This window comes from Boleophthalmus pectinirostris, unplaced genomic scaffold, assembly GCF_026225935.1.
Source record: "Boleophthalmus pectinirostris isolate CB_2022bp ecotype Guang Dong unplaced genomic scaffold, ASM2622593v1 HiC_scaffold_9, whole genome shotgun sequence".
Lineage (NCBI taxonomy): Eukaryota > Metazoa > Chordata > Actinopteri > Gobiiformes > Gobiidae > Boleophthalmus > Boleophthalmus pectinirostris.
Genome location: NW_026571541.1, coordinates 36,081,645 through 36,108,331, shown reverse-complemented (window position 1 = coordinate 36,108,331; position 26,687 = coordinate 36,081,645). Strand labels below are relative to the sequence as shown.

General features: G+C 39.9%; 1 protein-coding gene across 1 annotated transcript in view; it reads right to left on the bottom strand.

The window, feature by feature from the left end:
* bcas3 (BCAS3 microtubule associated cell migration factor) overlaps nt 1-26,687 on the bottom strand; it is a 988,864-nt gene that overhangs the window by 525,981 nt on the left and 436,196 nt on the right. Inside the window, exons 19-22 of the mRNA XM_055166948.1 lie at nt 26,490-26,509; nt 16,917-16,932; nt 14,388-14,424; nt 1,228-1,241 (exon numbers count right to left, since the gene is read on the bottom strand). Coding sequence (XP_055022923.1) covers nt 1,228-1,241; nt 14,388-14,424; nt 16,917-16,932; nt 26,490-26,509 — 87 coding nt within the window. The remainder of the gene's footprint in view (nt 1-1,227; nt 1,242-14,387; nt 14,425-16,916; nt 16,933-26,489; nt 26,510-26,687) is intronic.

Here is a 26,687-nt window from a genome sequence, read left to right as displayed (position 1 = left end):
CCTGGTTTAGTCCCTGGTTTAGTCCTGGTTTAGACCTGGTTTAGTCTGCCTTTAGACTTGGTTTTAGTCTTGGTTTAGGAGCCTGGTTTAGACCTGGTTTAGACCTGGTTTAGTCCAGGTTTAGTCCTGGTTTAGTCCTGGTTTAGACCTGGTTTAGTCCTGGCTTTAGTCCTGGTTTAGTCCTGGTTAGACCTGTTTAGACCTGGTTTAGTCCTGGTTTAGAGTGGTTAGACCTGGTTTAGTCCTACCTGGTTTAGTCCTGGTTTTAGTCCTGGTTTAGACCTGGTTTGACCTGGTTTAGTCCTGGTTTAGTCCTGGTGTTTAGTCCTGGTTTTAGACCTGGTTTTAGTCCTGGTTTACTGGTTTACCTGGTTTCCTGGTTTAGACCTGGCTGGTTTCTAGCCCAAAATGTGAAAACAGGAAAATCCCTCTGTGTAATCCATTTATTTCAACAAAGTAACTGTAATCCAATTACCACTCACTGAAACAGTAACTGTAACTGAATACAGTTACTCATCATTTGTACTCTGATTACATGTAATCTGTTACTCCCCACACTGACCATTGACCATATCTGTAAGTTTTTTAACTGACAGCAGTTGTGCCCTGTGTTTGAGGAAAAAAAAAATACATCGAAGTCTGTGCACAGAGACAGAAGGCCCATGATATAATATATATATAATATATAAACCATGAACCAGGTAAAACATCTGAAATCTGACAGTTCCTCCACCTGAGAGTCTCACCGGTCTCCAGATAAAATGTTTCTGTCCGCGGTGTCAGAGTTGAAAAGTGTGGATTAACCAATCACTGACACACATGTTCTGTCTGTGTCCAAACAAATCCGGCTGCTCACGAGGCAAAAAAAGACGAGGGAACAAAGCTTCAACACGATTGTCTGCAGAATCAGTGAGCTCTAAACTCTGTTAATCTGATGTAGAGAAATGTGTGAAATTTGATTTTATTTGTAAATAATAAGTGACCAATGAGCTCCTTCGTTTCACATGTGCCACTGGAATAAACAAATCTGATTGGACGATCATGTTTGGTTCTGGCTCGAGATGCGACGGGGTAATGAGAAACAGACTGAAATCACTCTGTATGAAAAATCCTCTCAGATATCAGTCTGGACTGAGCAGAGAAACTCTTCACAACATCATGTGTACAGGAGGAATCTGCACTGACATGAATCTGACTTTACACATTTAACACGGTTCAATAAATCACAATAAAACCTGATACTAAAACACAGGACGATATACTGTGATTTATCAATAATTACGCAGAATATTATGGTCGAGTATCTTCATATGAATATAGAAGTCGCAGGAAAACGCCCAAACCATGAAGAAAAATGCCACTTATAATCCAAAACATTAAGGTGGTTCAATTTGAATTGGCGAATTGAACCTGTGTCATTCATTCGTTTTTCAATATTGAAACCAAAAATAAGAAAACGAAAAACAACAGTTTTCTTCATTATTTGTGTGAAAACCAAAATGAAAAAACAGATAATATTTGTTTTTTCAGTTTTTGATTTTGTGTTTAAATGAAAAATGGAAAAAACAGATAACGGCCGAATGCGATGGCGGATTTTTGCACTGCATACGAACTGAACCGGACTGATCCAGGTCTGAACCAGAACCGGGACGAGACCGAGACCAGTCCGGGACCAGTCCGGGACCAGACCGAGACCAGACCAGAACCTGAGTGGGACTGAGGCGAGACTGAGACTGGGACCAGACCAGACTAGACTGGGACTTAGACCGGAGAGACCGAGGACTGAGACCGGGACTGAGGACCGGACTGAGACGGAGACGAGACCGAGACTGAGACCGAGACTGAGACTGAGACCGACTGAGACCGAGACCAGGCCGGGACCAGACCGGAGGCTCAGAGCCCACGCAGGGCCAGAACTCGAAGCTGAGGCTCAGAGTCAAAGCTCGGAGTCCGCTCTGGTCCTGGACCTGGATCAGTCAGTTTGTAATGCAGTGCAAAAGTCTGACATCGCCAGTCACGGAAGTCACGTAAACAGAAACGCCCGTTATCCGTTTTTTTTCCATTTTTCATTTAAACACAAAATCGAAAACTGAAAAAAAACTAATCGTTATCCGTTTTTTTAAATTTTGGTTTGGAGACAAATAATGAAGAAAACTGTTGGATTGTATTGTTTCTTCTTTCAGAGTGTTTTGTGCGTGTGACAAAACGGTCTGGACGATTTCAAAAAATGATGGAACAGATTTTTTTCAAAGTTCACATTTTAAGATTTTATTTGCAGAAGAAACGATGATACTTTCAATTTCATTCCGATTGCGATTCGTCTTCCAGCCCTGCTTAAACACACACACGCCCTCCCACCCCTGACCTCGCTGTACTTCCTCTGCACTTCCTCTGCGTGTTCCTCCTCCTCCTCCTCCTCCTCTTCATTCGCTCCAGGGTTTGGCTCCTCGTTCCGAATCCGATCCAGGAAAACTCATCCGCAGCTGGGTCGTACTCCGAGCGTCCTGCCCCCTCTCGCCGAAGCGCCCGGGCTCCGCGGCACCGACCAGCCGTACGGAGACGCGCGGGTTTTTCGCATATGGAACTCTTATTTACATTTTAACATAACGTGAGGAGAGACGATCCGACGGCTCCGTAGCTGCGCTCCCAACGACATTATAATACAGATGTTTTTATGCGGCACCGTTCTTTATGATTCGCTGCATTATTCATTCACTTAGAGCTGTTTTAGCCCGTTTTCAAACCACGAAACGAAACAAAACGTATTTAAATTTGACTTGTTCTTCGCTTTCATGAACCCTTTGGCACTTTGGCGACTGTAGCGTGAATTTCCAGGCATGTGCACAGCTTAAAGGTCCGATATTACGCCAAATTTACTCTTATTGTGTTGTTACGTATTCAGAACTGGAGTTGTGTTTTGTTTCATTCACACACACGTTTGAGTAACTGAGTGTGTTTACGTGCACATCAGTTATCCCGGTTCTGTCAGTATTCGGGTTACTGCGTTTCCATGCGCGCTGAGACACCGGGACACTCATATCCCCGTGAACATGATCAAATGGAGTGTCCCGGTTTCTTGACATAATCTCATAAATGCACAAGTGCAAAAATTTACTCAACTTAAATTAATAAACCAGGAAAAAGATGCATGCAGATTGTACGTGTGCTGGTTTAGCGCAGCACTTTATTTTACAGTTGTTTCACTCATGAGCATTTTATTACGTTGGTCACTTTTTTATGTTTTTGTCTGTTCACTTTATTTATGTTTTTTATTTATTTACGTTGGTCACTTTATTTATGTCGGTCACTTTACTTTTATGTTGGTCACTTTATTTACGTTTATTTTATTTACGTTGGTCACTTTATTTATTGTTGGTACACTTTTATTTACGTTGATCTTTACTTATGTGACGTTGGTCACATTTTTATTTATTCACTTTATTTACGTTGATACTTTATTTATTTTGATCACTTTATTTGATCACTTTATTTTTGATCATTTATTTACGTTGGTCACTTTTATTTACGTTGGTCCTTTGTTTACGTCACTTTATTTATGTTGATCACTTTATTTACGTGATCACTTTACTTTACGTTTACTTTACGTTGATCACTTTATTTTACATTTATTTTGTTGTCACTTATTTTACGTGGTCACTTTATTTACGTTGATCACTTTATTTACTTGTCACTTTATTTTCACTTTATTTACGTTGTCTTTATTTACGTTGGTCACTTTTTTACGGTCAATTTTTACTTTTTGTCGATCACTTTATTACGTTGTCACTTTATTATATGTTGATCACTTTATTACGTTGATCACTTATTTTATTTTATTATTGTCACTTTATTTATTCGTCGGTCACTTTATTTACGTTGGTCACTTTATTTTGGTCACTTTATTTACGTTGTCACTTTATTTACGTTGGTCACTTTATTTACGTTGATCACTTTATTTATTGTATTTATTACGTTGGTCACTTTATTTATGTTGTCACTTTATTTATGTTGGTCACTTTATTTACGTTGGTCACTTTATTTATGTTTGTTCACTTTATTTATGTTGGATCACTTTATTTATGTTGATCACTTTATTTATGTTGGTCACTTTATTTACGTTATGTTGGTCACTTATTTATGTTGGTCACTTTATTTATTTATGTTGATCACTTTATTTTTGTTGTCACTTTATTTACGTTGGTCTTTATTGTTGGTCACTTATTTACGTTGGTCACTTTATTTATGTGTCACTTTATTTTGGTCACTTTATTTATGTTTGTCACTTTATTTTTTGTCACTTTATTTTGTTGGTCACTTTATTTACGTTGGTCACTTTAACGTTGGTCACAGTATCCCGTTACTAACGGAATATACCAGCTACAGTGTCCCTGGTTTCTCATAACCGGGACACTGAACCCGGGATACTGCGTTTACATGCACCATGAAGAAACCGGGACACTCAAAAAACCCGATCAAAACCGGGACACTGATGTTCCGTAAACACACTCACTCTTTATCATTAATCTGTCATCTCCAAAATTCGAGTAGTTTTCAAGTTAACGGCTCATTTTTTTTGCTTTTGTGCAATGGAGCTTTGCAATTCCAGAGCTGAAAAGTGCGTGTACCATTCGTATTTCAAGTAATAAATGGGAAAACGGTTTGTTGTTTAATTTTTTCCGTTTTAGTGTCAAACAAAAAACTGATTTTGACGTCTATTTCCAGTATTTAATTTGAAGTTTTAAAGTCATGATGGAAGAAATGAAGGTTGAATTCAGTTTTTTTTGTTTGACACTAAAACGGAAAAATTATTTTGAAAAAAATTATTATTATTTTTTTTTTTTTCCAGGACTAAACCAGGACTGAACCAGGACTAAACCAGAATTAAACCAGGTCTAAACCAAAGGACTAAAACCAGGTCTAAACCAGGTCTAAACCGAGGACTAAGCCAGGATTGAACCAGGATTGAATCAAGACTGAACCAGGACTAAATGAGGACTAACCCAGGACTAAAACAGGACTAAACCAGGATTGAACTAGGACTAAACCAGGACTAAACTAGGACTAAACCAGGACTAAACAGGACTAAACAAGGACTTAAACAGGTCTAAACCAGGACCAAATGAGAACTAAACCAGAACCAAATGAGGACTGAACCAGGACTAAATGAGGACTAAACCAGGACCGAATGAGGACTAAACCAGGACTAAACCAGGACTAACCAGACTAAACTAGAACTAAACCAGGACTAAACAGGTCTAAACCAGGTAAAATACCAAGTAAAATATAACATGTTTTTCCTCTGTAACGTCACATTACTGAGTTACAGCAAAAAGCAACACATTACAGTAATTTGTTACTTTTATAACGCGTTACTCCCAACACTGTTAATATGTACGTTGTTTTGACCAAATACAACATTTTCAAACCATTAAAGGTAACATGTTGATCTAAACATGTTAATACTTTCATTGTTTTGCATTTTCAAACCATTAAAAGGAAACACGGTGATCTAAGCTTGTTAATACGTACGTTCGTTTTTTGCATTTTTAAACATTAAAAGGTCAAACATGTGATCTAAATATGATAATAGTGTACGTTGTTTTGGCCAATACAAACATTTCAAACCATTAAAAACATGTGATCTAAATATGTTAATATGTACTCTTTTGAGTTTTTCAAACCATTAAAAGGTAAATGTGATCTAACATATTAATGTATTGTTTTTGGACAATACAACATTTTCAAACCATTAAAAGGAAACATGTTGATCTAAACATGTTAAAACGTACTTTCTTTTGCATTTTCAAACATTAAAAAGGTAACACAGTGATCTAAACATGTTAAATAACGTACGTTGTTTTGGACAGATAACAACATTTTCAAACCATTAAAAGGTAGCATGTTGAGCTAAGCATGTTAACATGTACATTCTTTTGCATTTTTAAACCATTAAAGGGTAAAATGGTGATCAAAGCATGTTAATACATACATTATTTTGAATTTTCAAACCATTAAAAGGTAACACGGTGATCTAGATAATCATTCGTACATTGTTTTGGTCAAATACTTTAATTGTTTTGAAAAATGTTGTAATATGTGATCTAAACATGTTATCATACGTTCTTTTGCATTTTCAAACCATTAAAAGGTAACACGATGATCTAGATATTATCATTCGTACATTGTTTTTGGTCAAATACAACATTTTTAAACCATTAAAGGGTAACATGTTGATCTAAACATGTTAATACTTTCGCTGTTTTGCGTTTTCAAACCATTAAAGGGTAACATGTGATCTAAACATGTTCATACGTACGTTGTTTTGGGCAAATATAACATTTTCAAAACCATTAAAGGGTAACACGGTGATCTAAACATGTTAATACGTACATTCTTTTGCATTTTCAAACCATTAAAGGGTAACACGGTGATCTAAGCGTGTTATATGTTACAGTTAATGCCCCACAGAAGTGTAACTCTTTAACTTGGACGTCTTGTCCGTTCGCGTTTACTGACATGTTTGGGTTTTTCTGCGCCGGCCTTAAAAGCACCTGCAGACGCGCGCCTCCAGGAAGCTCCTCTATAAATACCTGCTCTAATTGTTTTCCGCGTTCAGACTGTAGCGCGGAGGAGGAGGAGGAGGAGATGCTCGCCGCCCGTTAGCCCGCCGCGCGTGATTGACAGCTGGAGTTCTCAGGTCTCTGGCGTATATTGGATGACCCGGGCTGATTAAAAATGCAGAGAGCACTCGGACTGTCCAGAACGAGACTGAAGAGGCGCCACTTCACCACCGCTATCTGCACCTGTCCATCTGCGCAGACAGGGTCCACAAACAACCGGAGCGAGATAGGGAGCGCTGCGGGACACAGCACGGTTTGGGGGTTTGTACTTTTAGACTTTATTTTCACAAACTTTGACCCCATCATAATAAAACTGAGAGAGAGAGAGATGTAAACGTTATTGATCCCGAGGGAAATTCAGGTTTTTCGCTGTGTTTCTCAGCGGCCTGAACGTGTAAATCTGTGTGTCGTTCGTTCATTCGTTTTTCAATATAAACCAAAAAATAAGAAAACGAAAAAGCAACAGTTTTCTTCATTATTTGTCTCCAAAACCAAAATGAAAAACAGATGATTCGTTTTTTTTTCAGTTTTGATTTTGTGTTTAAATGAAAAATGGAAAAATGGATAACGACCGTTTCCCGTGACTGCGATGTCGGACTTTTGAGCTGCATGCGGACTGAACCAGGACTGATCCAGGTTCGGGATCAGACCGGGACCAGACCGACACTGAGACCAGACCGGGACCAAACTGGGACCAGAGCGGGACTGAGACAGAGACCGAGACCGAGACCAGGCTGTGACCAGACCGGGACTGAGAGCCGGAACAGATGGGACAAGACGGGACTGAGACCAAGACCAGGCTGTGACCAGACCGGGACTGAGACCGGGACTGAGAAGGACCGGGACTGAAGACCGGGATTGAGACCGAGACCAGACTGGGACCAGACCGGGACCAGACCCCACTGAGACAGACGGGACTGGGACCAGAGCGGACTGAGACCGGGACTGAGACGGGACTGAAACCGGGATGAGACCCGAGACCAGACTGACCAGACCGGGACCAGACGGGACTGAGACCCGGACCAGACTGGGACCAGACGAGACCAGACCGGGACTGAGACAGACCAGGCCGGGACTGAGACCCGACCAGACCAGAACCAGACTGGAACCCAGAACGGACTTCGAGCTTTGATTCTGAGCCTCCGCAGGGTCCGAGCCTCAGCTTCGAGCTCCGGCCCTGCTGCTGGCTCTGAGCCTCCGGTCTGGTCCCGGCCTGGTCTTGGTCTCAGTCTGGTCCCAGTCTGGTCCGGGTCTCAGTCCCGGCCTGGTCTTGGTCTCAGTCCCGGTCTGGTCTCGGTCTGGTCCCAGTCTGGTCCGGGTCTCAGTCCCGGTCTGGTCCCGGTCTGGTCCCAGTCTGGTCTCGGTCTCAATCCCGGTTTCAGTCCCGGTCTCAGTCCCGGTCTCAGTCCCGCTCTGGTCCCAGTTTGGTCCCGGTCTGGTCTCAGTGTGGGTCTGGTCCCGGTCTGGTCCCAGTCTGGTCTCGGTCTCAATCCCGGTCTCAGTCCCGGTCTCAGTCCCGGTCTCAGTCCCGGTCTCAGTCCCGGTCTGGTCACAGCCTGGTCTTGGTCTCAGTCCCGGTCTTGTCCCAATCTGTTCCGGCTCTCAGTCCCGGTCTGGTCCCGGCCTGGTCTCGGTCTCGGTCTCTGTCTCAGTCCCGCTCTGGTCCCAGTTTGGTCCCGGTCTGGTCTCAGTGTCGGTCTGGTCCCGGTCTGATCCCGAACCTGGATCAGTCCTGGTTCAGTCCGCGTGCAGCGCAAAAGTCCGACATCGCAGTCACGGGAAACGGTCGTTATCCATTTTTTCCATTTTTCATTTAAACACAAAATCAAAAACTGAAAAAAACGAATCATCTGTTTTTTCATTTTGGTTTTGGAGACAAATAATGAAGAAAACTGTTGCTTTTTCGTTTTCTTATTTTTTGGTTTATATTGAAAAACGAATGAACGAACGACACACAGATTTACACGTTCAGGCCGCTGAGAAACACAGCGAAAAACCTGAATTTCCCTCGGGATCAATAACGTTTACATCTCTCTCTCTCTCTCAGTTTTATTATGATGGGGTCAAAGTTTGTGAAAATAAAGTCTAAAAGTACAAACCCCCAAACCGTGCTGTGTCCCGCAGCGCTCCCTATCTCGCTCCGGTTGTTTGTGGACCCTGTCTGCGCAGATGGACAGGTGCAGATAGCGGTGGTGAAGTGGCGCCTCTTCAGTCTCGTTCTGGACAGTCCGAGTGCTCTCTGCATTTTTAATCAGCCCGGGTCATCCAATATACGACCAGAGACCTGAGAACTCCAGCTGTCAATCACGCGCGGCGGGCTAACGGGCGGCGAGCATCTCCTCCTCCTCCTCCTCCTCCGCGCTACAGTCTGAACGCGGAAAACAATTAGAGCAGGTATTTATAGAGGAGCTTCCTGGAGGCGCGCGTCTGCAGGTGCTTTTAAGGCCGGCGCAGAAAAACCCAAACATGTCAGTAAACGCAAACGGACAAGACGTCCACGTTAAAGAGTTACACTTCTGTGGGGCATTAACTGTAACATATAACACGCTTAGATCACCGTGTTACCCTTTAATGGTTTCGAAAATGTTATATTTGCCCAAAACAACGTACGTATGAACATGTTTAGATCACATGTTACCCTTTAATGGTTTGAAAATGCAAAAGAATGTACGTATTAACATGTTTAGATCACCGTGTTACCCTTTAATGGTTTCGAAAATGTTATATTTGCCCAAAACAACGTACGTATGAACATGTTTAGATCACATGTTACCCTTTAATGGTTTGAAAATGCAAAACCAGCAAAAGTATTAACATGTTTAGATCAACATGTTACCCTTTAATGGTTTAAAAATGTTGTATTTGACCAAAACAATGTACGAATGATAATATCTAGATCACCGTGTTACCTTTTAATGGTTTGAAAAGGCAAAAGAACGTATGTATTAACATGTTTAGATCACATGTTACAACATTTTCAAACAATTAAAGGGTATTTGACCAAAACAATGTACGAATGATAATATCTAGATCACCGTGTTGCCTTTTAATGGTTTGAAAATTCAAAATAATGTATGTATTAACATGCTTTGATCACCATTTTACCCTTTAATGGTTTAAAAATGCAAAAGAATGTACATGTTAACATGCTTAGCTCAACATGCTACCTTTTAATGGTTTGAAAATGTTGTATCTGTCCAAAACAACGTACGTATTAACATGTTTAGATCACTGTGTTACCTTTTAATGGTTTGAAAATGCAAAAGAAAGTACGTATTAACATGTTTAGATCAACATGTTACCTTTTAATGGTTTGAAAATGTTGTATTTGTCCAAAACAACGTACGTATTAACATGTTTAGATCAACATGTTACCTTTTAATGGTTTGAAAATGCAAAAGAAAGTACGTATTAACATGTTTAGATCAACATGTTACCTTTTAATGGTTTGAAAATTTTGTATTTGTCCAAAACAATGTATGTATTAATATGTTTAGATCACCATCTTACCTTTTAATGGTTTGAAGCTCCAAAAGAGCGTACATATTAACATATTTAGATCACATGTTTCCTTTTAATGGTTTGAAATGTTGTATTTGGCCAAAACAACGTACACATTATCATATTTAGATCACTGTGTTACCTTTTAATGGTTTGAAAATGCAAAAGAACGTACGTATTAACATATTTAGATCACATGTTACCTTTTAATGGTTTAAAAATGCAAAAGAACGTACGTATTAACAAGCTTAGATCACCGTGTTTCCTTTTAATGGTTTGAAAATGCAAAACAATGAAAGTATTAACATGTTTAGATCAACATGTTACCCTTTAATGGTTTGAAAATGTTGTATTTGGTCAAAACAACGTACGTATTAACAGTGTTGGGAGTAACGCGTTATAAAAGTAACAAATTACTGTAATGTGTTGCTTTTTGCTGTAACTCAGTAATGTGACGTTACAGGGAAAAACATGTTATATTTTACTTGGTATTTTACCTGGTTTAGACCTGGTTTAGTCCTGGTTTAGTTCTAGTTTAGTCCTGGTTTAGTCCTGGTTTAGTCCTGGGTTAGTCCTCATTCGGTCCTGGTTTAGTCCTCATTTAGTCCTGGTTCAGTCCTCATTTGGTTCTGGTTTAGTTCTCATTTGGTCCTGGTTTAGACCTGTTTAAGTCCTTGTTTAGTCCTGGTTTAGTCCTGGTTTAGTCCTAGTTTAGTCCTGGTTTAGTCCTAGTTCAATCCTGGTTTAGTCCTGTTTTAGTCCTGGGTTAGTCCTCATTTAGTCCTGGTTCAGTCTTGATTCAATCCTGGTTCAATCCTGGCTTAGTCCTCGGTTTAGACCTGGTTTAGACCTGGTTTAGACCTGGTTTAGTCCTGGTTTAGACCTGGTTTAATTCTGGTTTAGTCCTGGTTCAGTCCTGGTTTAGTCCTGGAAAAAAAAAAAATAATAATAATTTTTTTCAAAATAATTTTTCCGTTTTAGTGTCAAACAAAAAAACTGAATTCAACCTTCATTTCTTCCATCATGACTTTAAAACTTCAAATTAAATACTGGAAATAGACGTCAAAATCAGTTTTTTGTTTGACACTAAAACGGAAAAATTAAACAACAAACCGTTTTCCCATTTTATTACTTGAAATACGAATGGTACACGCACTTTTCAGCTCTGGAATTGCAAAGCTCCATTGCACAAAAGCAAAAAAAATGAGCCGTTAACTTGAAAACTACTCGATTTGGAGATGACAGATTAATGATAAAGAGTGAGTGTGTTTACGGGAACATCAGTGTCCCGGTTTTGATCGGGTTTTTTGAGTGTCCCGGTTTCTTCATGGTGCATGTAAACGCAGTAACCCGGGTTCAGTGTCCCGGTTATGAGAAACCGGGACACTGTAGCTGGTATATTCCGTTAGTAACTGGGATACTGTGACCAACGTAAATAAAGTGACCGACGTAAATAAAGTGACCAACAAGAATAAAGTGACAAACACAAATAAAGTGATCAACATAAATAAAGTGACCAATGTAAATAAAGTGACCAACGTAAATAAAGTGACCAACGTAAATAAAGTGACCGACGTAAATAAAGTGACCGACATAAATAAAGTGGTCAATGTAAATAAAGTGACCAACATAAATAAAGTGATCAACGCAAATAAAGTGATCAACATAAATAAAGTGACTAACATAAATAAAGTGACCGACATAAATAAAGTGACCAACATAAATAAAGTGACCAACGTAGATAAAGTGATCAACATAAATAAAGTGACCAACATAAATAAAGTGATCAATGTAAATAAAGTGATCAACGTAAACAAAATGACCAACGTAAATAAAGTGACCAACGTAAATAAAGTGACCAACGTAAATAAAGTGATCAACATAAATAAAGTGACCAACGTAAATAAAGTGATCGACATAAATAAAGTGATCAACGTAGATAAAGTGACCAACGTAAATAAAGTGATCAACATAAATAAAGTGATCAACGTAAATAAAGTGACCAACGTAAATAAAGTGACCGACGTAAATAAAGAGATCGACATAAATAAAGTGATCGACATAAATAAAGTGATCGACATAAAAAAAGTGATCAACGTAGATAAAGTGATCAACGTAAATAAAGTGACCAACGTAAATAAAGTGATCGACATAAATAAAGTGATCGACATAAATAAAGTGATCAACGTAGATAAAGTGATCAACGTAAATAAAGTGACCAACGTAAATAAAGTGATCAACATAAATAAAGTGATCAACGTAAATAAAGTGACCAACGTAAATAAAGTGACCGACGTAAATAAAGTGACCAACAAGAATAAAGTGACAAACACAAATAAAGTGACCAACGTAAATAAAGTGATCAACATAAATAAAGTGACCAACGTAAATAAAGTGATCGACATAAATAAAGTGATCAACGTAAATAAAGTGATCAACATAAATAAAGTGATCAACGTAAATAAAGTGACCAACGTAAATAAAGTGACCGACGTAAATAAAGAGATCGACATAAATAAAGTGATCGACATAAATAAAGTGATCAACATAAAAAAAGTGATCAACGTAAATAAAGTGATCGACATAAATAAAGTGACCAATGTAAATAAAGTGATCGACATAAATAAAGTGATCAACGTAGATAAAGTGATCAACGTAAATAAAGTAATCAACGCAAATAAAGTGATCAACATAAATAAAGTGACCAACGTAAATAAAGTGACCGATGTAAATAAAGTGGTCAACGTAAATAAAGTGACCAATGTAAATAAAGTGACCAACACAAATAAAGTGACCGACATAAATAAAGTGACCCACATAAATAAAGTGACAGACGTAAATAAAGTGACCAACGTAAACAAAGTGACCAACGTAAATCAAGTGGTCAACGCAAATAAAGTGATCGACATAAATAAAGTGACCAACGTAAATAAAGTGACCGATGTAAATAAAGTGACCAACATAAATAAAGTGACCGACATAAATAAAGTGACCAACATAAATAAAGTGACAGACATAAATAAAGTGACCAACGTAAATAAAATGCTTGTACATGAGTGAAACAACTGTAAAATAAAGTGCTGCGCTAAACCAGCACACGTACAATCTGCACTGCATCTTTTTCCTGGTTTATTAATTTAAGTTGAGTAAATTTTTGCGCTTGTGCATTTGTAAGATTATGTCAAGAAACCGGGATACTCCATTTGATCATGTTCACGGGGATATGAGTGTCCCGGTGTCTCAGCGCGCATGGAAACGCAGTAACCCGAATACTGACAGAACCGGGATACTGATGTGCACGTAAACACACTCAGTTACTCAAACGTGTGTGAATGAAACAAAACACAACTCCAGTTCTGAATACGTAACAACACAATAAGAGTAAATTTGGCGTAATATCGGACCTTTAAGCTGTGCACATGCCTGGAAATTCACGTTACAGTCGCCAAAGTGCCAAAGGGTTCATGAAAGCGAAGAACAAGTCAAATTTAAATACGTTTTGTTTCGTTTCGTGGTTTGAAAACGGGCTAAAACAGCTCTAAGTGAATGAATAATGCAGCGAATCATAAAGAACGGTGCCGCATAAAAACATCTGTATTATAATGTCGTTGGAGCGCAGCTACGGAGCCGTCGGATCGTCTCTCCTCACGTTATGTTAAAATGTAAATAAGAGTTCCATATGCGAAAACCCGCGCGTCTCCGTACGGCTGGTCGGTGCCGCGGAGCCCGGGCGCTTCGGCGAGAGGGGGCAGGACGCTCGGAGTACGACCCAGCTGCGGATGAGTTTTCCTGGATCGGATTCGGAACGAGGAGCCAAACCCTGGAGCGAGTGAAGAGGAGGAGGAGGAGGAGGAGGAACACGCAGAGGAAGTGCAGAGGAAGTACAGCGAGGTCAGGGGTGGGAGGGCGTGTGTGTTTAAGCAGGGCTGGAAGACGAATCGCAATCGGAATGAAATTGAAAGTATCATCGTTTCTTCTGCAAATAAAATCTTAAAATGTGAACTTTGAAAAAAATCTGTTCCATCATTTTTTGAAATCGTCCAGACCGTTTTGTCACACGCACAAAACACTCTGAAAGAAGAAACAATACAATCCAACAGTTTTCTTCATTATTTGTCTCCAAACCAAAATTTAAAAAACGGATAACGATTAGTTTTTTCAGTTTTCCATTTTGTGTTTAAATGAAAAATGGAAAAAAACGGATAACGGGCGTTTCCTGTTTACGTGACGTCCGTGACTGCGATGTCAGACTTTTGCACTGCATACAAACTGAACCAGGTCCAGGACCAGAGCGGACTCCGAGCTTTGACTCTGAGCCTCAGCTTCGAGTTCTGCCCCTGCCGTGGGCTCTGAGCCTCCGGTCTGGTCCCGGCCTGGTCTCGGTCTCAGTCCCAGTCTCAGTCCCGGTCTCAGTCTCGGTCTCAGTCTCAGTCTCAGTCCCGGTCTCAGTCCCGGTCTCAGTCCCGGTCTCAATCTCGGTCTAAGTCCCAGTCTAGTCCCGGTCTGGTCCCAGTCTAGTTTCGGCCTCAGTCCCGCTCAGGTTCTGGTCTGGTCTCGGTCTGGTCTCGGTCTGGTCCCGGACTGGTCCCGGACTGGTCTCGGTCTCAGTCCCGGTCTGGTTCAGACCTGGATCAGTCCTGGTTCAGTTCGTATGCAGTGCAAAAATCCGCCATCGCATTCGGCTGTTATCTGTTTTTTCCATTTTTCATTTAAACACAAAATCAAAAACTGAAAAAACGAATCATTATCTGTTTTTTCATTTTGGTTTTGGACACAAATAATGAAGAAAACTGTTGTTTTTTCGTTTTCTTATTTTTGGTTTCATATTGAAAAACGAATGAACGAATGACACAGGTTCAATTCGCCAATTCAAATTGAACCACCTTATGTTTTGGATTATAAGTGGCATTTTTTCTTCATGGTTTGGGCGTTTCCTGCGACTTCTATATTCATATGAAGATACTCGACCATAATATTCTGCGTAATTATTGATAAATCACAGTATATCGTCCTGTGTTTTAGTATCAGGTTTTATTGTGATTTATTGAACCGTGTTAAATGTGTAAAGTCAGATTCATGTCAGTGCAGATTCCTCCTGTACACATGATGTTGTGAAGAGTTTCTCTGCTCAGTCCAGACTGATATCTGAGAGGATTTTTCATACAGAGTGATTTCAGTCTGTTTCTCATTACGCCCGTCGCATCTCGAGCCAGAACCAAACATGATCGTCCAATCAGATTTGTTTATTCCAGTGGCACATGTGAAACGAAGGAGCTCATTGGTCACTTATTATTTACAAATAAAATCAAATTTCACACATTTCTCTCACATCAGATTAACAGAGTTTAGAGCTCACTGATTCTGCAGACAATCGTGTTGAAGCTTTGTTTCCCTCGTCTTTTTTTTGCCCCTCGTGAGCAGCCGGATTTGTTTGGACACAGACAGAACATGTGTGTCAGTGATTGGTTAATCCACACTTTTCAACTCTGACACCGCGGACAGAAACATTTTATCTGGAGACCGGTGAGACTCTCAGGTGGAGGAACTGTCAGATTTCAGATGTTTTGACCTGGTTCATGGTTTATATATTATATATATTATATATATATGTTCTGTTCTGTGCACAGACTTCGATGCATTTTTTTTTCCGCAAACACACAGGCACAACTGCTGTCAGTTAAAAAGACTTACAGATATGGTCAATGGTCAGTGTTGGGGAGTAACAGATTACATGTAATCAGAGTACAAATGATGAGTAACTGTATTCAGTTACAGTTACTGTTTCAGTGAGTGGGAATTGGATTACAGTTACTTTGTTGAAATAAATGGATTAAACAGAGGGATTTTCCTGTTTTCACATTTTGGGCTAAACCAGGTCTAAACCAGGACTAAACTAAACCAGGTCTAAACCAGGTCTAAACCAGGACTAAACCAGGTCTAAACCAGGACTAAACCAGGTCTAAACCAGGACCAAACCAGGACTAAACCAGGTCTAAACCAGGTCTAAACCAGGTCTAAACCAAGTCTAAACCAAGTCTAAATAAACCAGGACTAAACCAGGTCTAAACCAGGACTAAACCAGGACTAAACCAGGTCTAAACCAGGTCTAAACCAGGACTAAACCAAGACTAAAACCAAGTCTAAAGGCAGGACTAAACCAGGTCTAAACCAGGACTAAACCAGGACTAAACCAGGACTAAACCAGGTCTAAACCAGGTCTAAACCAGGACTAAACCAAGACTAAAACCAAGTCTAAAGGCAGGACTAAACCAGGTCTAAACCAGGACTAAACCAGGACTAAACCAGGTCTAAACCAGGTCTAAACCAGGACTAAACCAAGACTAAAACCAAGTCTAAACGCAGGACTAAACCAGGTCTAAACCAGGACTAAACCAGGACTAAACCTGGACTAAAACCAAGTCTAAACGCAGGACTAAATCAGGTCTAAATCAGGTCTAAACAATATGACACGTAACAGTAGGTATCAGTAATATTTTTAATACGGTTCAGTAAAGTCTGGGCTTTTTATTTTCTTTAAGCAGATAAAACTTCTCATGTGAACATTTCCTCCTCTTTGCTTGTTTACAGTGAATAAAAGTCTGTTCATGGAGACTTGGGCTCAACAGACAATTTGAAAAGAACAAACAAGAATTTTCAGGATGTGGTTGGTACATTCATATAGTTTTAAAAAGCAAGACAATATCAAGTAATCCAAAGTATTCAGATTACGTTACTCAATTTAAGTAATTTAATGGATTACGTTACATATGAGGTTGATATGGTAAATAACAGAACAGAGGTGGGGACTGGACTTGCAAATAGTGATTTTGACCTGAGTCAGACTTGAGTCACTATTGGGACTTGAGCTGGACCAGATAAAATAGACTAAGACTTGGGACTCGACTTGGACTTGAAGGTCAGTGACTTGGGACTTGAGCTGGACTTAAGGAGACTTCTGCTTCTTCTAAAATATATGTTTTGATAAAATACTTTTCACTTTACAGTTGATAAATGCAGTGTTTAATTTTACAGGAACAAACTGGAACATGTCCTTCCCACTTCTGTTACTTTGGATGTAACTGAAGTATTGTGATACTCAAAAGTACTACAGTAATATGCAGTAATGCACAGTACAATGCAGTAAAACAGAGGGAAGTACAGAGAACATGATCCTTCCATTTCAGTGCAAACACACGACAAAATAACTGATATTAAACACTTTTACATCTGAATTCTTTCTTTTCTGATCCTAATGATTCACACTAAGATCTTTGAAGACATTTAAAAAGGGAAAAAATGCATTTCTACAACTCTTATATAAATACTGATATATAAATATACCATGACTTTATAAGGAGCTTAAAATTCATATAAATCTCAAAAAAAGGTCAAGTCTTTAAACCAAAGTCTTTAAACTTTGGTTTAAAGACTTGAAATGACTTGAAGCTCAAAGCAGACGACTTGGACTCGACTTGGACTTATGGGTCAGTGACTCGAGACTCGATCTGGACTTGCCTGTGTTTGACTTGGGATTTGACTCGGACTTGGTTTTAGTCCTGATTCTAAACCTTTGACTGAGACCTGGTTTTAGTCCTGATTTTAGACCTGGTTTAGTCCTGGTTTAGTCCTGGTTTACACATGGTTTAAACCTGGTTTAGACCTGATTTTCATTCTGGTTTAGACCTGGTTTTTGTCCTGATTTTAGTCATGGTTTAGTCCTGGTTTTAGTTCTGGTTTAGACTTGGTTTAGATCTACTTTAGACCTACATTTAGTCCTGGTTTAGACCTGGTTTTAGTCCTGATTTTAGTCCTGGTTTAGAACTGGTTTTAGTTCAGATTTTAGTCCTGGTTCAGTGCTGGTTTAGACCTGGTTTAGTCCTGAATTTCATCCTAGTTTAGTCCTGGTTTAGTCCTGATTTAGAACTGGTGTTAGTTCTGGTTTAGTTCTGGTTAGTCCTGATTTTAGTCCTGGTTTAGACCTAGATTTAGTCCTGGTTTTAATCCTGGTTTCGACCTGTTTTAGTCCTGGTTTTAGTCCTGATTTTCATCCTAGTTTATTCCTGGTTTAGTTCTGGTTTAGTCCTGATTTTAGTCCTGGTTTAGACCTACTTTAGACTTAGATTTAGTCCTTGCACTGCTCAGAGTTATTTTATCCCCTTTTTTATCTGAATTTTCAACAATTTATAAACAAACAACAGAGATTTGAGTATTTAAACGTTAAACTGAAGTGACTCCTTCTCCAAACCTCTGCTCTCGACACATAAAGACTCTCTCTGTGTCTTTCCCGTATCCAGCCGCACTGTTTGTGCCCCGGGACACGCTCGCACTCCGGACCAATTAGCTGACACCCAAAACTCCCTCTAATTCAATCAAAAACAAGTGCAACCGAAGCTTTGAATCTCTTCCGAAAAGCGCCTGAGCCTACGGACGGCCACACACTGAACCGATCTGGACTCCGGGCCCACATCGTCTCATTACCAAACTCAAATATGTAATTAGCTCCACCAAAAACGCTCCCGGCGAACGCGATGTTTACGCTGAGCTCCCCGCCCACGATTCCGCGCCGCCCTGGGTCTAACTGGTAGGAAATCTGCTCTCAAATTAGCGCTAACGACCTCGCGGAGTGTCAGAGCGATGAGGGTTGCCGCGGTGACAAGAACACCAACGATTCGTGCGCCGGCTCTGCGGATCCGGGCGCGTAATCAGAAGGGGGGGGCGTTTACATTAATGTCCAATTAGAAATACGACGGTTGTGTCCCTCTCTCTCTCTCTCTCTGTCGGAGCGCTGGAGTGTGAAGCAAAGTGAGGTCAAAACAAGGAATTTTGTCCGGCTGCCATTTCGCCTCCAGGTTCGGGGAATTTGTTATTCAGCTGCCACCTACGATTCTGTGAGCCCAGTGTGTGTAGAAAACAGCGAAAGGAAGAGGTAAAAATAAACACGGGCGCTGTTTTCTGAGCTGTTCTCGCGTTTCCTCGTCGCAAACAGACCTGGAGTTGTGTTTTGTTCCGTTCGCGCAAGTTTAACGCACAAATCCGGGATATTAAAGGGCCCATGTCGTGCAAAATCAACTTTTCAGAGCTTTCTACCTTCTAAGAGTGACGTATGGGCCTTGTATTTGTCGCCAAAGTGGTTTTTAGATTGATTGAGCATTTTTTTAACAAATTGCAGCGTATTTCTACCACCCTCCCACGTGACAACGAACTAAAGCTGCTACAAAGACGACGCGGCAGATACACCTATAACACGTTTGATGTAGCAGAAAACGCTTACCCGCCCTCCTCCCCCGCTCCATTGCCTCTGTTCCACATCAACACCTAAACAAAATTTGTAATTGTTCTACACTGCAGTGAACACGATATAATAAGTTTATCTCCTAGTGTTTATTAATACTTTATCAATCAGTAATGTTCAGCTGATGTGGACTCGGTGCTTGAGCTTCGTGCTCCTCAAAGTCCTCGTCCGATTCCGGGTCCAACACATGCGGCTCAACGCGCTGTATCTCCATGATGAATAAAAGTTTTTCTATAGCGCTTTTCCACCTTCAAGGCTCAAAGCGCTTTACAACAAGGAACCACTCACCCATTCACACACCAGTGTACACAGACACTAGGGGCAAGGTGTCTTGCGCAAGGACACAACGGCAGCATTCATCTGTGGGAGCTGGAATCACACCAGCAACTACAGTGGATCTGACCGCTCAACCAATGATGTTTATATGAAGAGTGGGATTTGAACCGCCAACCTTCAGATCAGTGGACAAACGCTCTACCAACTGAGCTACTGCCGCCCCATATCGGGAATCATAGCAAGGTGCACGTCTGTGTCCCCCTCCCTCCCTGAGATGGCGGAGGAAGGGCGGCTCACTCAGAGCCTACGTCACGTTTGGAGGGCGGAGCCTGTGCTTTCTCAGGACGGGCGGGGGGAGGAGCAATAGTCGGACTTTCATAGTTCCTGGTCTGTGACTCTCTCCAAGAAATCAGTAAGTTTTCATAACTATTGTGAAATGGATGTTCCAAAACCCAAATTGTGCTTGTTTATGTTGTGATACAATGTGAAAAGAGTTATTTTATATGAGATGGGCCCTTAAAAGGTTTTTCACACCGACAGCCTCCATTCGAACCAGAAGCTCTTATGTCAGTTCGTTTTGGTTGGTGTGAAAGGTTCACTCACACTCGGTTCCGCACTAAATCAAGTGGACCGAGACCTAAAAAAAGAGGTGGTCTCGGTCCACTTGACTCCACACCAAATGCCAAACTCTGGTCGCTTTCGTGTGAACTCAATCTCAGGTCCAAACCAGAGACAGTCGGTCCAAACCAACTATTCTAAATGCACTGCACAGAGAGCTACGAGAGCCGCTCAGTTTAATGGCCCAGTGAAAGATCATGAAAACCCAGACATTTGCATCACTTTATAGAAAAAAAAACCCCAGACGGTCAGGACAGGACGTGAAAAACGGATGTTTGATCACCCAATAGCCGCTACGCACAGCGACCTACATTCGATTTGTCGATTAAAAATGAACATAATCAACGAGATTCTTAATGATCAATTATCGATTAATTGACTAATCATGCCCATCACTAGTGTGAACGCAAACTCGGGTCCAAACCAGAGACAGTTGGTCCAAACCAACCACTCAAAATGCATTTCATTTTTCTCCAGCGACTAGGTCAGGAATTAGAACACACTAGACGGTTCACAAAAACGCTGTAAGTGCGAGTTCGGGCACCAGCCAATCAGCGAAGAGCCGGACATTCTGTGTTGGCAACGATTCCCGAGATCGAGGATTTAAAGCCGGAACAAAGAGAATGTTTGGTGAATTTTATCAAGGGGAAAGACGTTATTGTCCTTCTTCCTACGGGATTTGGTGCATTACATACGTCACGACCAAACAGCAGCAACTGGTTAAATAAAAAAAGTACCCGCCTACTGTCGAGCGAAGGAATTCTAATGCTGCGAGGTCAGACGGTTTCTACAAAATGAAACCGGCTGATGAATCAGACTAGACGAAGACCATCCCGCTGGTCGAAACTCGTTGGCGTCTCTCCATGTAATAAAGAACTTTTAATATCTTCAGTCAGTGTTCCTTGGGTTTGTACCTTGCCCACGTTTACATTTTTCAGTACAGGCAGCATTTTGTTAAGATCTGGAAATCCGTGTATCATTCGTTCATTCGTTTTTCAATATAAAACCAAAGATAAGAAAATGAAAAAAAAAAACAGCTGTTTTCTTCATTATTTGTCTCCAAAACCAAAATGACAAAACAGATAAGGATTCGCTTTTTCAGTTGACTGTGATGCCGGACATTTGCACCGCGTACGGACTGAACCAGGACTGATCCAGGTCCGGGACCAGAGCAGGACTAAGACCGAGACCAGACCGAGACCAGAGCGGGACCAGACCAAGACTGAGATTAGAACTGAAACCGGGACCAGACCGAGACTGAGACCGCGACCAGAGGCTCAGAGCCCACAGCAGGGCCGGAGCTCGAAGCTGAGGCTTGGAGTCCACTCTGGTCCCGCTCTGATACCGGACCTGGATCAGTCCTGGTTCAGTCCGTACGCAGTGCAAAAGTCCGGCATCGCAGTCATGGAAGTCACGTAAACGGGAAACGGTCGTTATCCGTTTTTTCCATTCTTCATTTAAACACAAAATCGAAAACTAAAAAAACTAATCATTATTCGTTTTTTCATTTTTGATTTTGGAGACAAATAACAAAGAAAACTGTTGTTTTTTCGTTTTCTTATTTTTGGTTTTATATTGAAAAACGAATGAACGAATGACACACGGATTCCTGGAGTTGTGTTTTTTTGTTTCATTCACACATGTTTAACACACAAACCCTGCAGATTTAGGCCTGAGTTTTTCTCTCAGACTGAAAACACTCTGAAATCCACCTTGTGATGTCATGTGGTGATACAGGACGAGCCTTGTTTGTTGTTGTAGAGTGGCTGATCTCACTGGGTGACCTCACTGTGGGAGCTGAGCATCTGGGCTGGCAACCATTTTGTGTACTCTGGTCCAAAGCAAGAAAAATGATCTGACAAAGGTTTTTTACCAACATAACAAAACATTACCTTTAATTTTGATAGGTTTTGTGCTTCTTTATCATAATTATTTGCTTGTGCGACCGTAAACAAAAGCAAAACTAAGACCTAAGAACTCCAGGAAGTGCCCCCGCTGTGTTTTTAAACTCCACACACCTTCACTAGAATCATTTGGATGATTTTAGACCTGGAATTTCCGATGTCTACTGGTAAAGGTAGCTGTTAACTTGTAAATTACAGCTTCACGACCGCTTCCAGGGTTACTTAAACATGTGTGAATGAAACAAAACACAACTCCAGGTCTGTTTTTAAGGCGGGAACGACATTATAACACGACTAAAAGCTCACAAGAGACAATTTCGCGTAATACGGGGCCTTTAAATAAGTCAGTGTGTTTGAAAATGTTTATGAAAGAGCCAGTGTGTAAAGAACCTCGCTTAAATTACAAAGACAATTATGATTTTGTACAATCCTATTTTATATTTGTAGACTTGGGAATTTCAAAATAAAAGAACACAATATATTAAGCACAGCATCACTGGTTTGGTTTTTTTTAGTTTTTGTTCTTTTGCAAGTTTCAAGTAAATCTCAAGTCTTTAACCTCAAGTCTGAGTCAAGTCTCAATTCAAATACAGGCAAGTCCAAGTCGAGTCTCGAGTCACTGGCCCATAAGTCCAAGTCAAGTCCAAGTCGGCTGCTTTGAGCTTCAAGTTATTTGAATTTTTTAAACCAGATTTCTGCAATTTATATGATTTTTTAAACAAAATTGTACTTAAAAAGTTAAAAAGGGAGTATTTGTTACATCAGGGTGAGTTGTTGGACAGTTGTAGGGATTATTATCTGCTACGTAAGGCTGAGTTGTTGTGCAGTTGTAGGGAGTATTATCTGTTTTTAAACCAAATTTTTGCAATTTATATGATTTTTAAACTAAATTGTACTTAAAAAGTCGTGGTATCTTTATATATTAGTATTTTCCTTTTTAAACACAGAAAGAATTAAGATTTAAAAGCGCTTAATATCAGTTTCTATGTAGTTCCCTCTGTTTTATTGTATTGTACTGTATATTACTGTAGTACATTTGAGTATCACAGTACTTCAGTTTCATCCAGAGTAACAAACAGAAGTGGGAGGGACATGTTCCAGTTTGTTCTTGTAAAACTCAGAACCGCATTTATCAACTGTAAAGAGAAAAGTAATTTTATAAAAGCATATTTTTTAGCAGAAGCATCAAGTTTGATTCAAGTCCCAAGTCACTGACCTTCAAGTCCAAGTCGAGTCCCAACCTCTTAGGGCCTGTTTACACGAGAACGCTTGTGGGTAAAAATGACAAATTACTTTATCGGAAGTGTCTTTCGTTTAGACGGTGACGGCGTTTTTGGGGCTTAAAAACGCAAAAATCTGAAACCACCCTCCAGAGTGGAGAAGTTGAATACGCTCCGCCGTACACACTTTTACGTCACCGTATGCACGCAGATTTCCTCCCGAAAACGCTCGTCTAAACGCGAAATAAAAAGTGAAGACGCGATGCCACTTTTGCGTCTTCTGTTCAGACCGTCATCATATAAACGTAACCTTAGTCCATTTTATCAAGTCAAGTCAAGTCACCTCTGGCATTTGCTAATTTTTTCAGTATTTGTGCATGACCCAGAGTGTTTGTGTATGTCCAGAGCTTTGGGTGGTGCAAGTAGACGTTAAATAAACCTTACATTATCGACATGTTACTTTGCTCTGCTACGAACAGGGAATGTAAGAGCGTTTCTTCGACTAAAAATGTAAATAGAGGGAGCAGAGTTTCCCTCGGAGGATATGAACCAGAACAGTTAGGACAGTATCTGTGTATCTGAGGAAACAGTGAGTCCAGGAGCACAGGACCCCGCTCGGCATGTGGCACCAATAAGACCACAAACGCACACACACACACACACAAAACACACACACAAACACACAAAACACACACACACGTAAACACAATCGTACACGCACACAGGGAGAGGTCCCAACTCAGCATGTGGCACCAATAACAGCAGAAACACAGGCTTTCAGACAGGACACGACACACACACTGACACACACAAACACACACAGAGGGGTCACAACAACACACACACACAAATATACACACACACAGAGTTGAGGGGACAGGGTCAGAACCAGTGTTTTCCAATAAAAAATAAGACTACGGTGGCCTCGCTAAAAAGAAATGTGCACAAACTGGTGATACAAAAGCTCCACGACGAATTTAACTCGAAATATCGTGATATCGTATCGCCAAAAGTCTCACAATAACATCGTGGGGTGTCACAATACATCGATTTACAAGTTCCTTTGTTTAAATGCAGGTTTTATAGAAGCAACAGTTTACAAACATCAGGAACTACATTTCCCATGATTCATTTCAGCGCAGACAACATGAAGAAATATGTTTTTAGTTGAATTCTTGGGATTCACACCAAAATCTTTTCAAGGTATTTTAAAAGCAAAAAAGTGTCACATCTACAATGATATTAGCTGATCCAAAATATCGTAATAAATATCGTATCATAGAATTACCCAGTCTCAGAACTAATAAGTCGATAATAAATCTGAAAACAAGATGAATAATCTGATATAAGTTTTGAAAATCTCTTTGCAGTGTTCATGTTGTGGTTGAGGTTAAAGGTTAAAAAAAAAAAAAAAAAAAAAGTGCAAAAGTGTAGAAATATCAAATTAAATTGAGTTAAATGTTTAGATATCTGCTCTTTTTGAAGCAACTGTATGTATTTGTTTATTTTTTATAAATAATGCACTCAGAGCTCTAATTTTGCATGTCTTCAAAAGATAAATGTTGTACTTCATGGACACTTTAAATTAAAATAATCCCCTCACTCTTAAACTAAACTAAAAGAAAATTAAATAAAAAATAAATAAATAAATAAAAAATACAATTAAAGTGAAAATTAAATATTCAATTAAATTTAATAATAAAATAAAACTTAAAAGCCCAAAATATATTTTTAAAAATAAAATAAAATGAAATAAAACATAATTAAAATTATATTTAAATTTTTTTTAAATACATTAAAAATGACATTAAATTAAATAATAAAATAAAATTTAAATTAAAAAAAGTCCAAAATATATTTAAAAAATCCAACTACAAACCAAAAAAAAAATGGTCTATATTAGTCTAAATGACTCAAATCAAGAGAAAATGTATACTTGATGTCATTTTAACTTTTATCCTAATGCATATACACACTCGCAGTGGGGTATTAGGGTTCAGGAGCCTGTTTAAAATAAATTAATTAATTTTAAACATCTGAAAATTCAACTACACACAAAAAAAGGTCCATATTAGTCAAACTTACTCAAACCAAGATACTTTAGATATATTTGTAAGTCATTTTAACTTAAAGCGCAGTACATACAGTTTAGACTCCGGGGTATTAGAGTTCAGGAGCCTGTTTAATCGAGCAGAAGTCCATAAGACGAAACATACAAGACTGAAGACAGCGGGGGGGGGAGTTTAAAGGCACCGTATAGAGGCAATCAAATCAATACAACGCTCCACAACACAATACAACTCCAACTAAACACAACACACAAGGGCCCGGCTCTAAAAGGCCACAGCGCCTCAGCTTCAGTTCGTGTGGGAATAAAAGACATATGGAATTTCAAATAAAGCTCAGCGTGGTTCGTGTTTGTGTTGACTGTGGAAGCATGTGGGCAGGCTTTAAAGCTGCATTGTGTAACTTTTCTGGTGGTGGAGGGTCCGTCACCTGCTTGTTTCAAAGGATAAACAGCTCTACTTTACGTTTATTCAATTACAGGTGGGTTTAAAGCTCAAAAATATCTAGAAAAACAGATTCTGAGCTGTAACTTGGTCTGGTTTTGGTCTCCATGAAGATATAAATGTTTAATGCCATATTTTGAAACATGGACCAGACTCTCCACCCAAAAAGTTACACAATGCAGCTTTAAATGCGATCGAATCAGAACAACGACTGGAGTTTTTGAAAGTAACATCAACCAACTAGGGACGGGAAAATATCTCGTGCTTCAAGATCTCGTGAGACAAAAACTCCACAAGAAGAAGATTTTTTCCCCCTTTGGATTGGACAAAACAAGATTAAAGACGAAAAAAAAGTATAAATAAAAAATTCAGTAAATAAAAAAAGTCTGGAAATCTCGGACCAACTTTGGAAAACAAGAACTAAATCGGACTATTTAGCAACGTCTTAAAAAGAAAAATGTAAATGTCAAAAATCTCGTGGACTCTCTCGTTTGTGTGTCTCGTGTCTTCAGGAGTACTCACACCAAGTACTGGACCAGGTCTGTCACCTGCGTTGCACTGTGGAGTCCTGAAAAAGTATATAAAAAAAACTAACTTAGACTTAAACTTAGACTTAAGGCCACTACAGGCTACAGGAAAATTTGCCAGATTTTGGCTGCGAGTTCGGGGAAGCGTGACCCGACTTTGTGTCCTCGTGCGTGATTTTGAAGCCTATGCTCCGTGTGTGTGTGTGTGTGTGTGTGTGT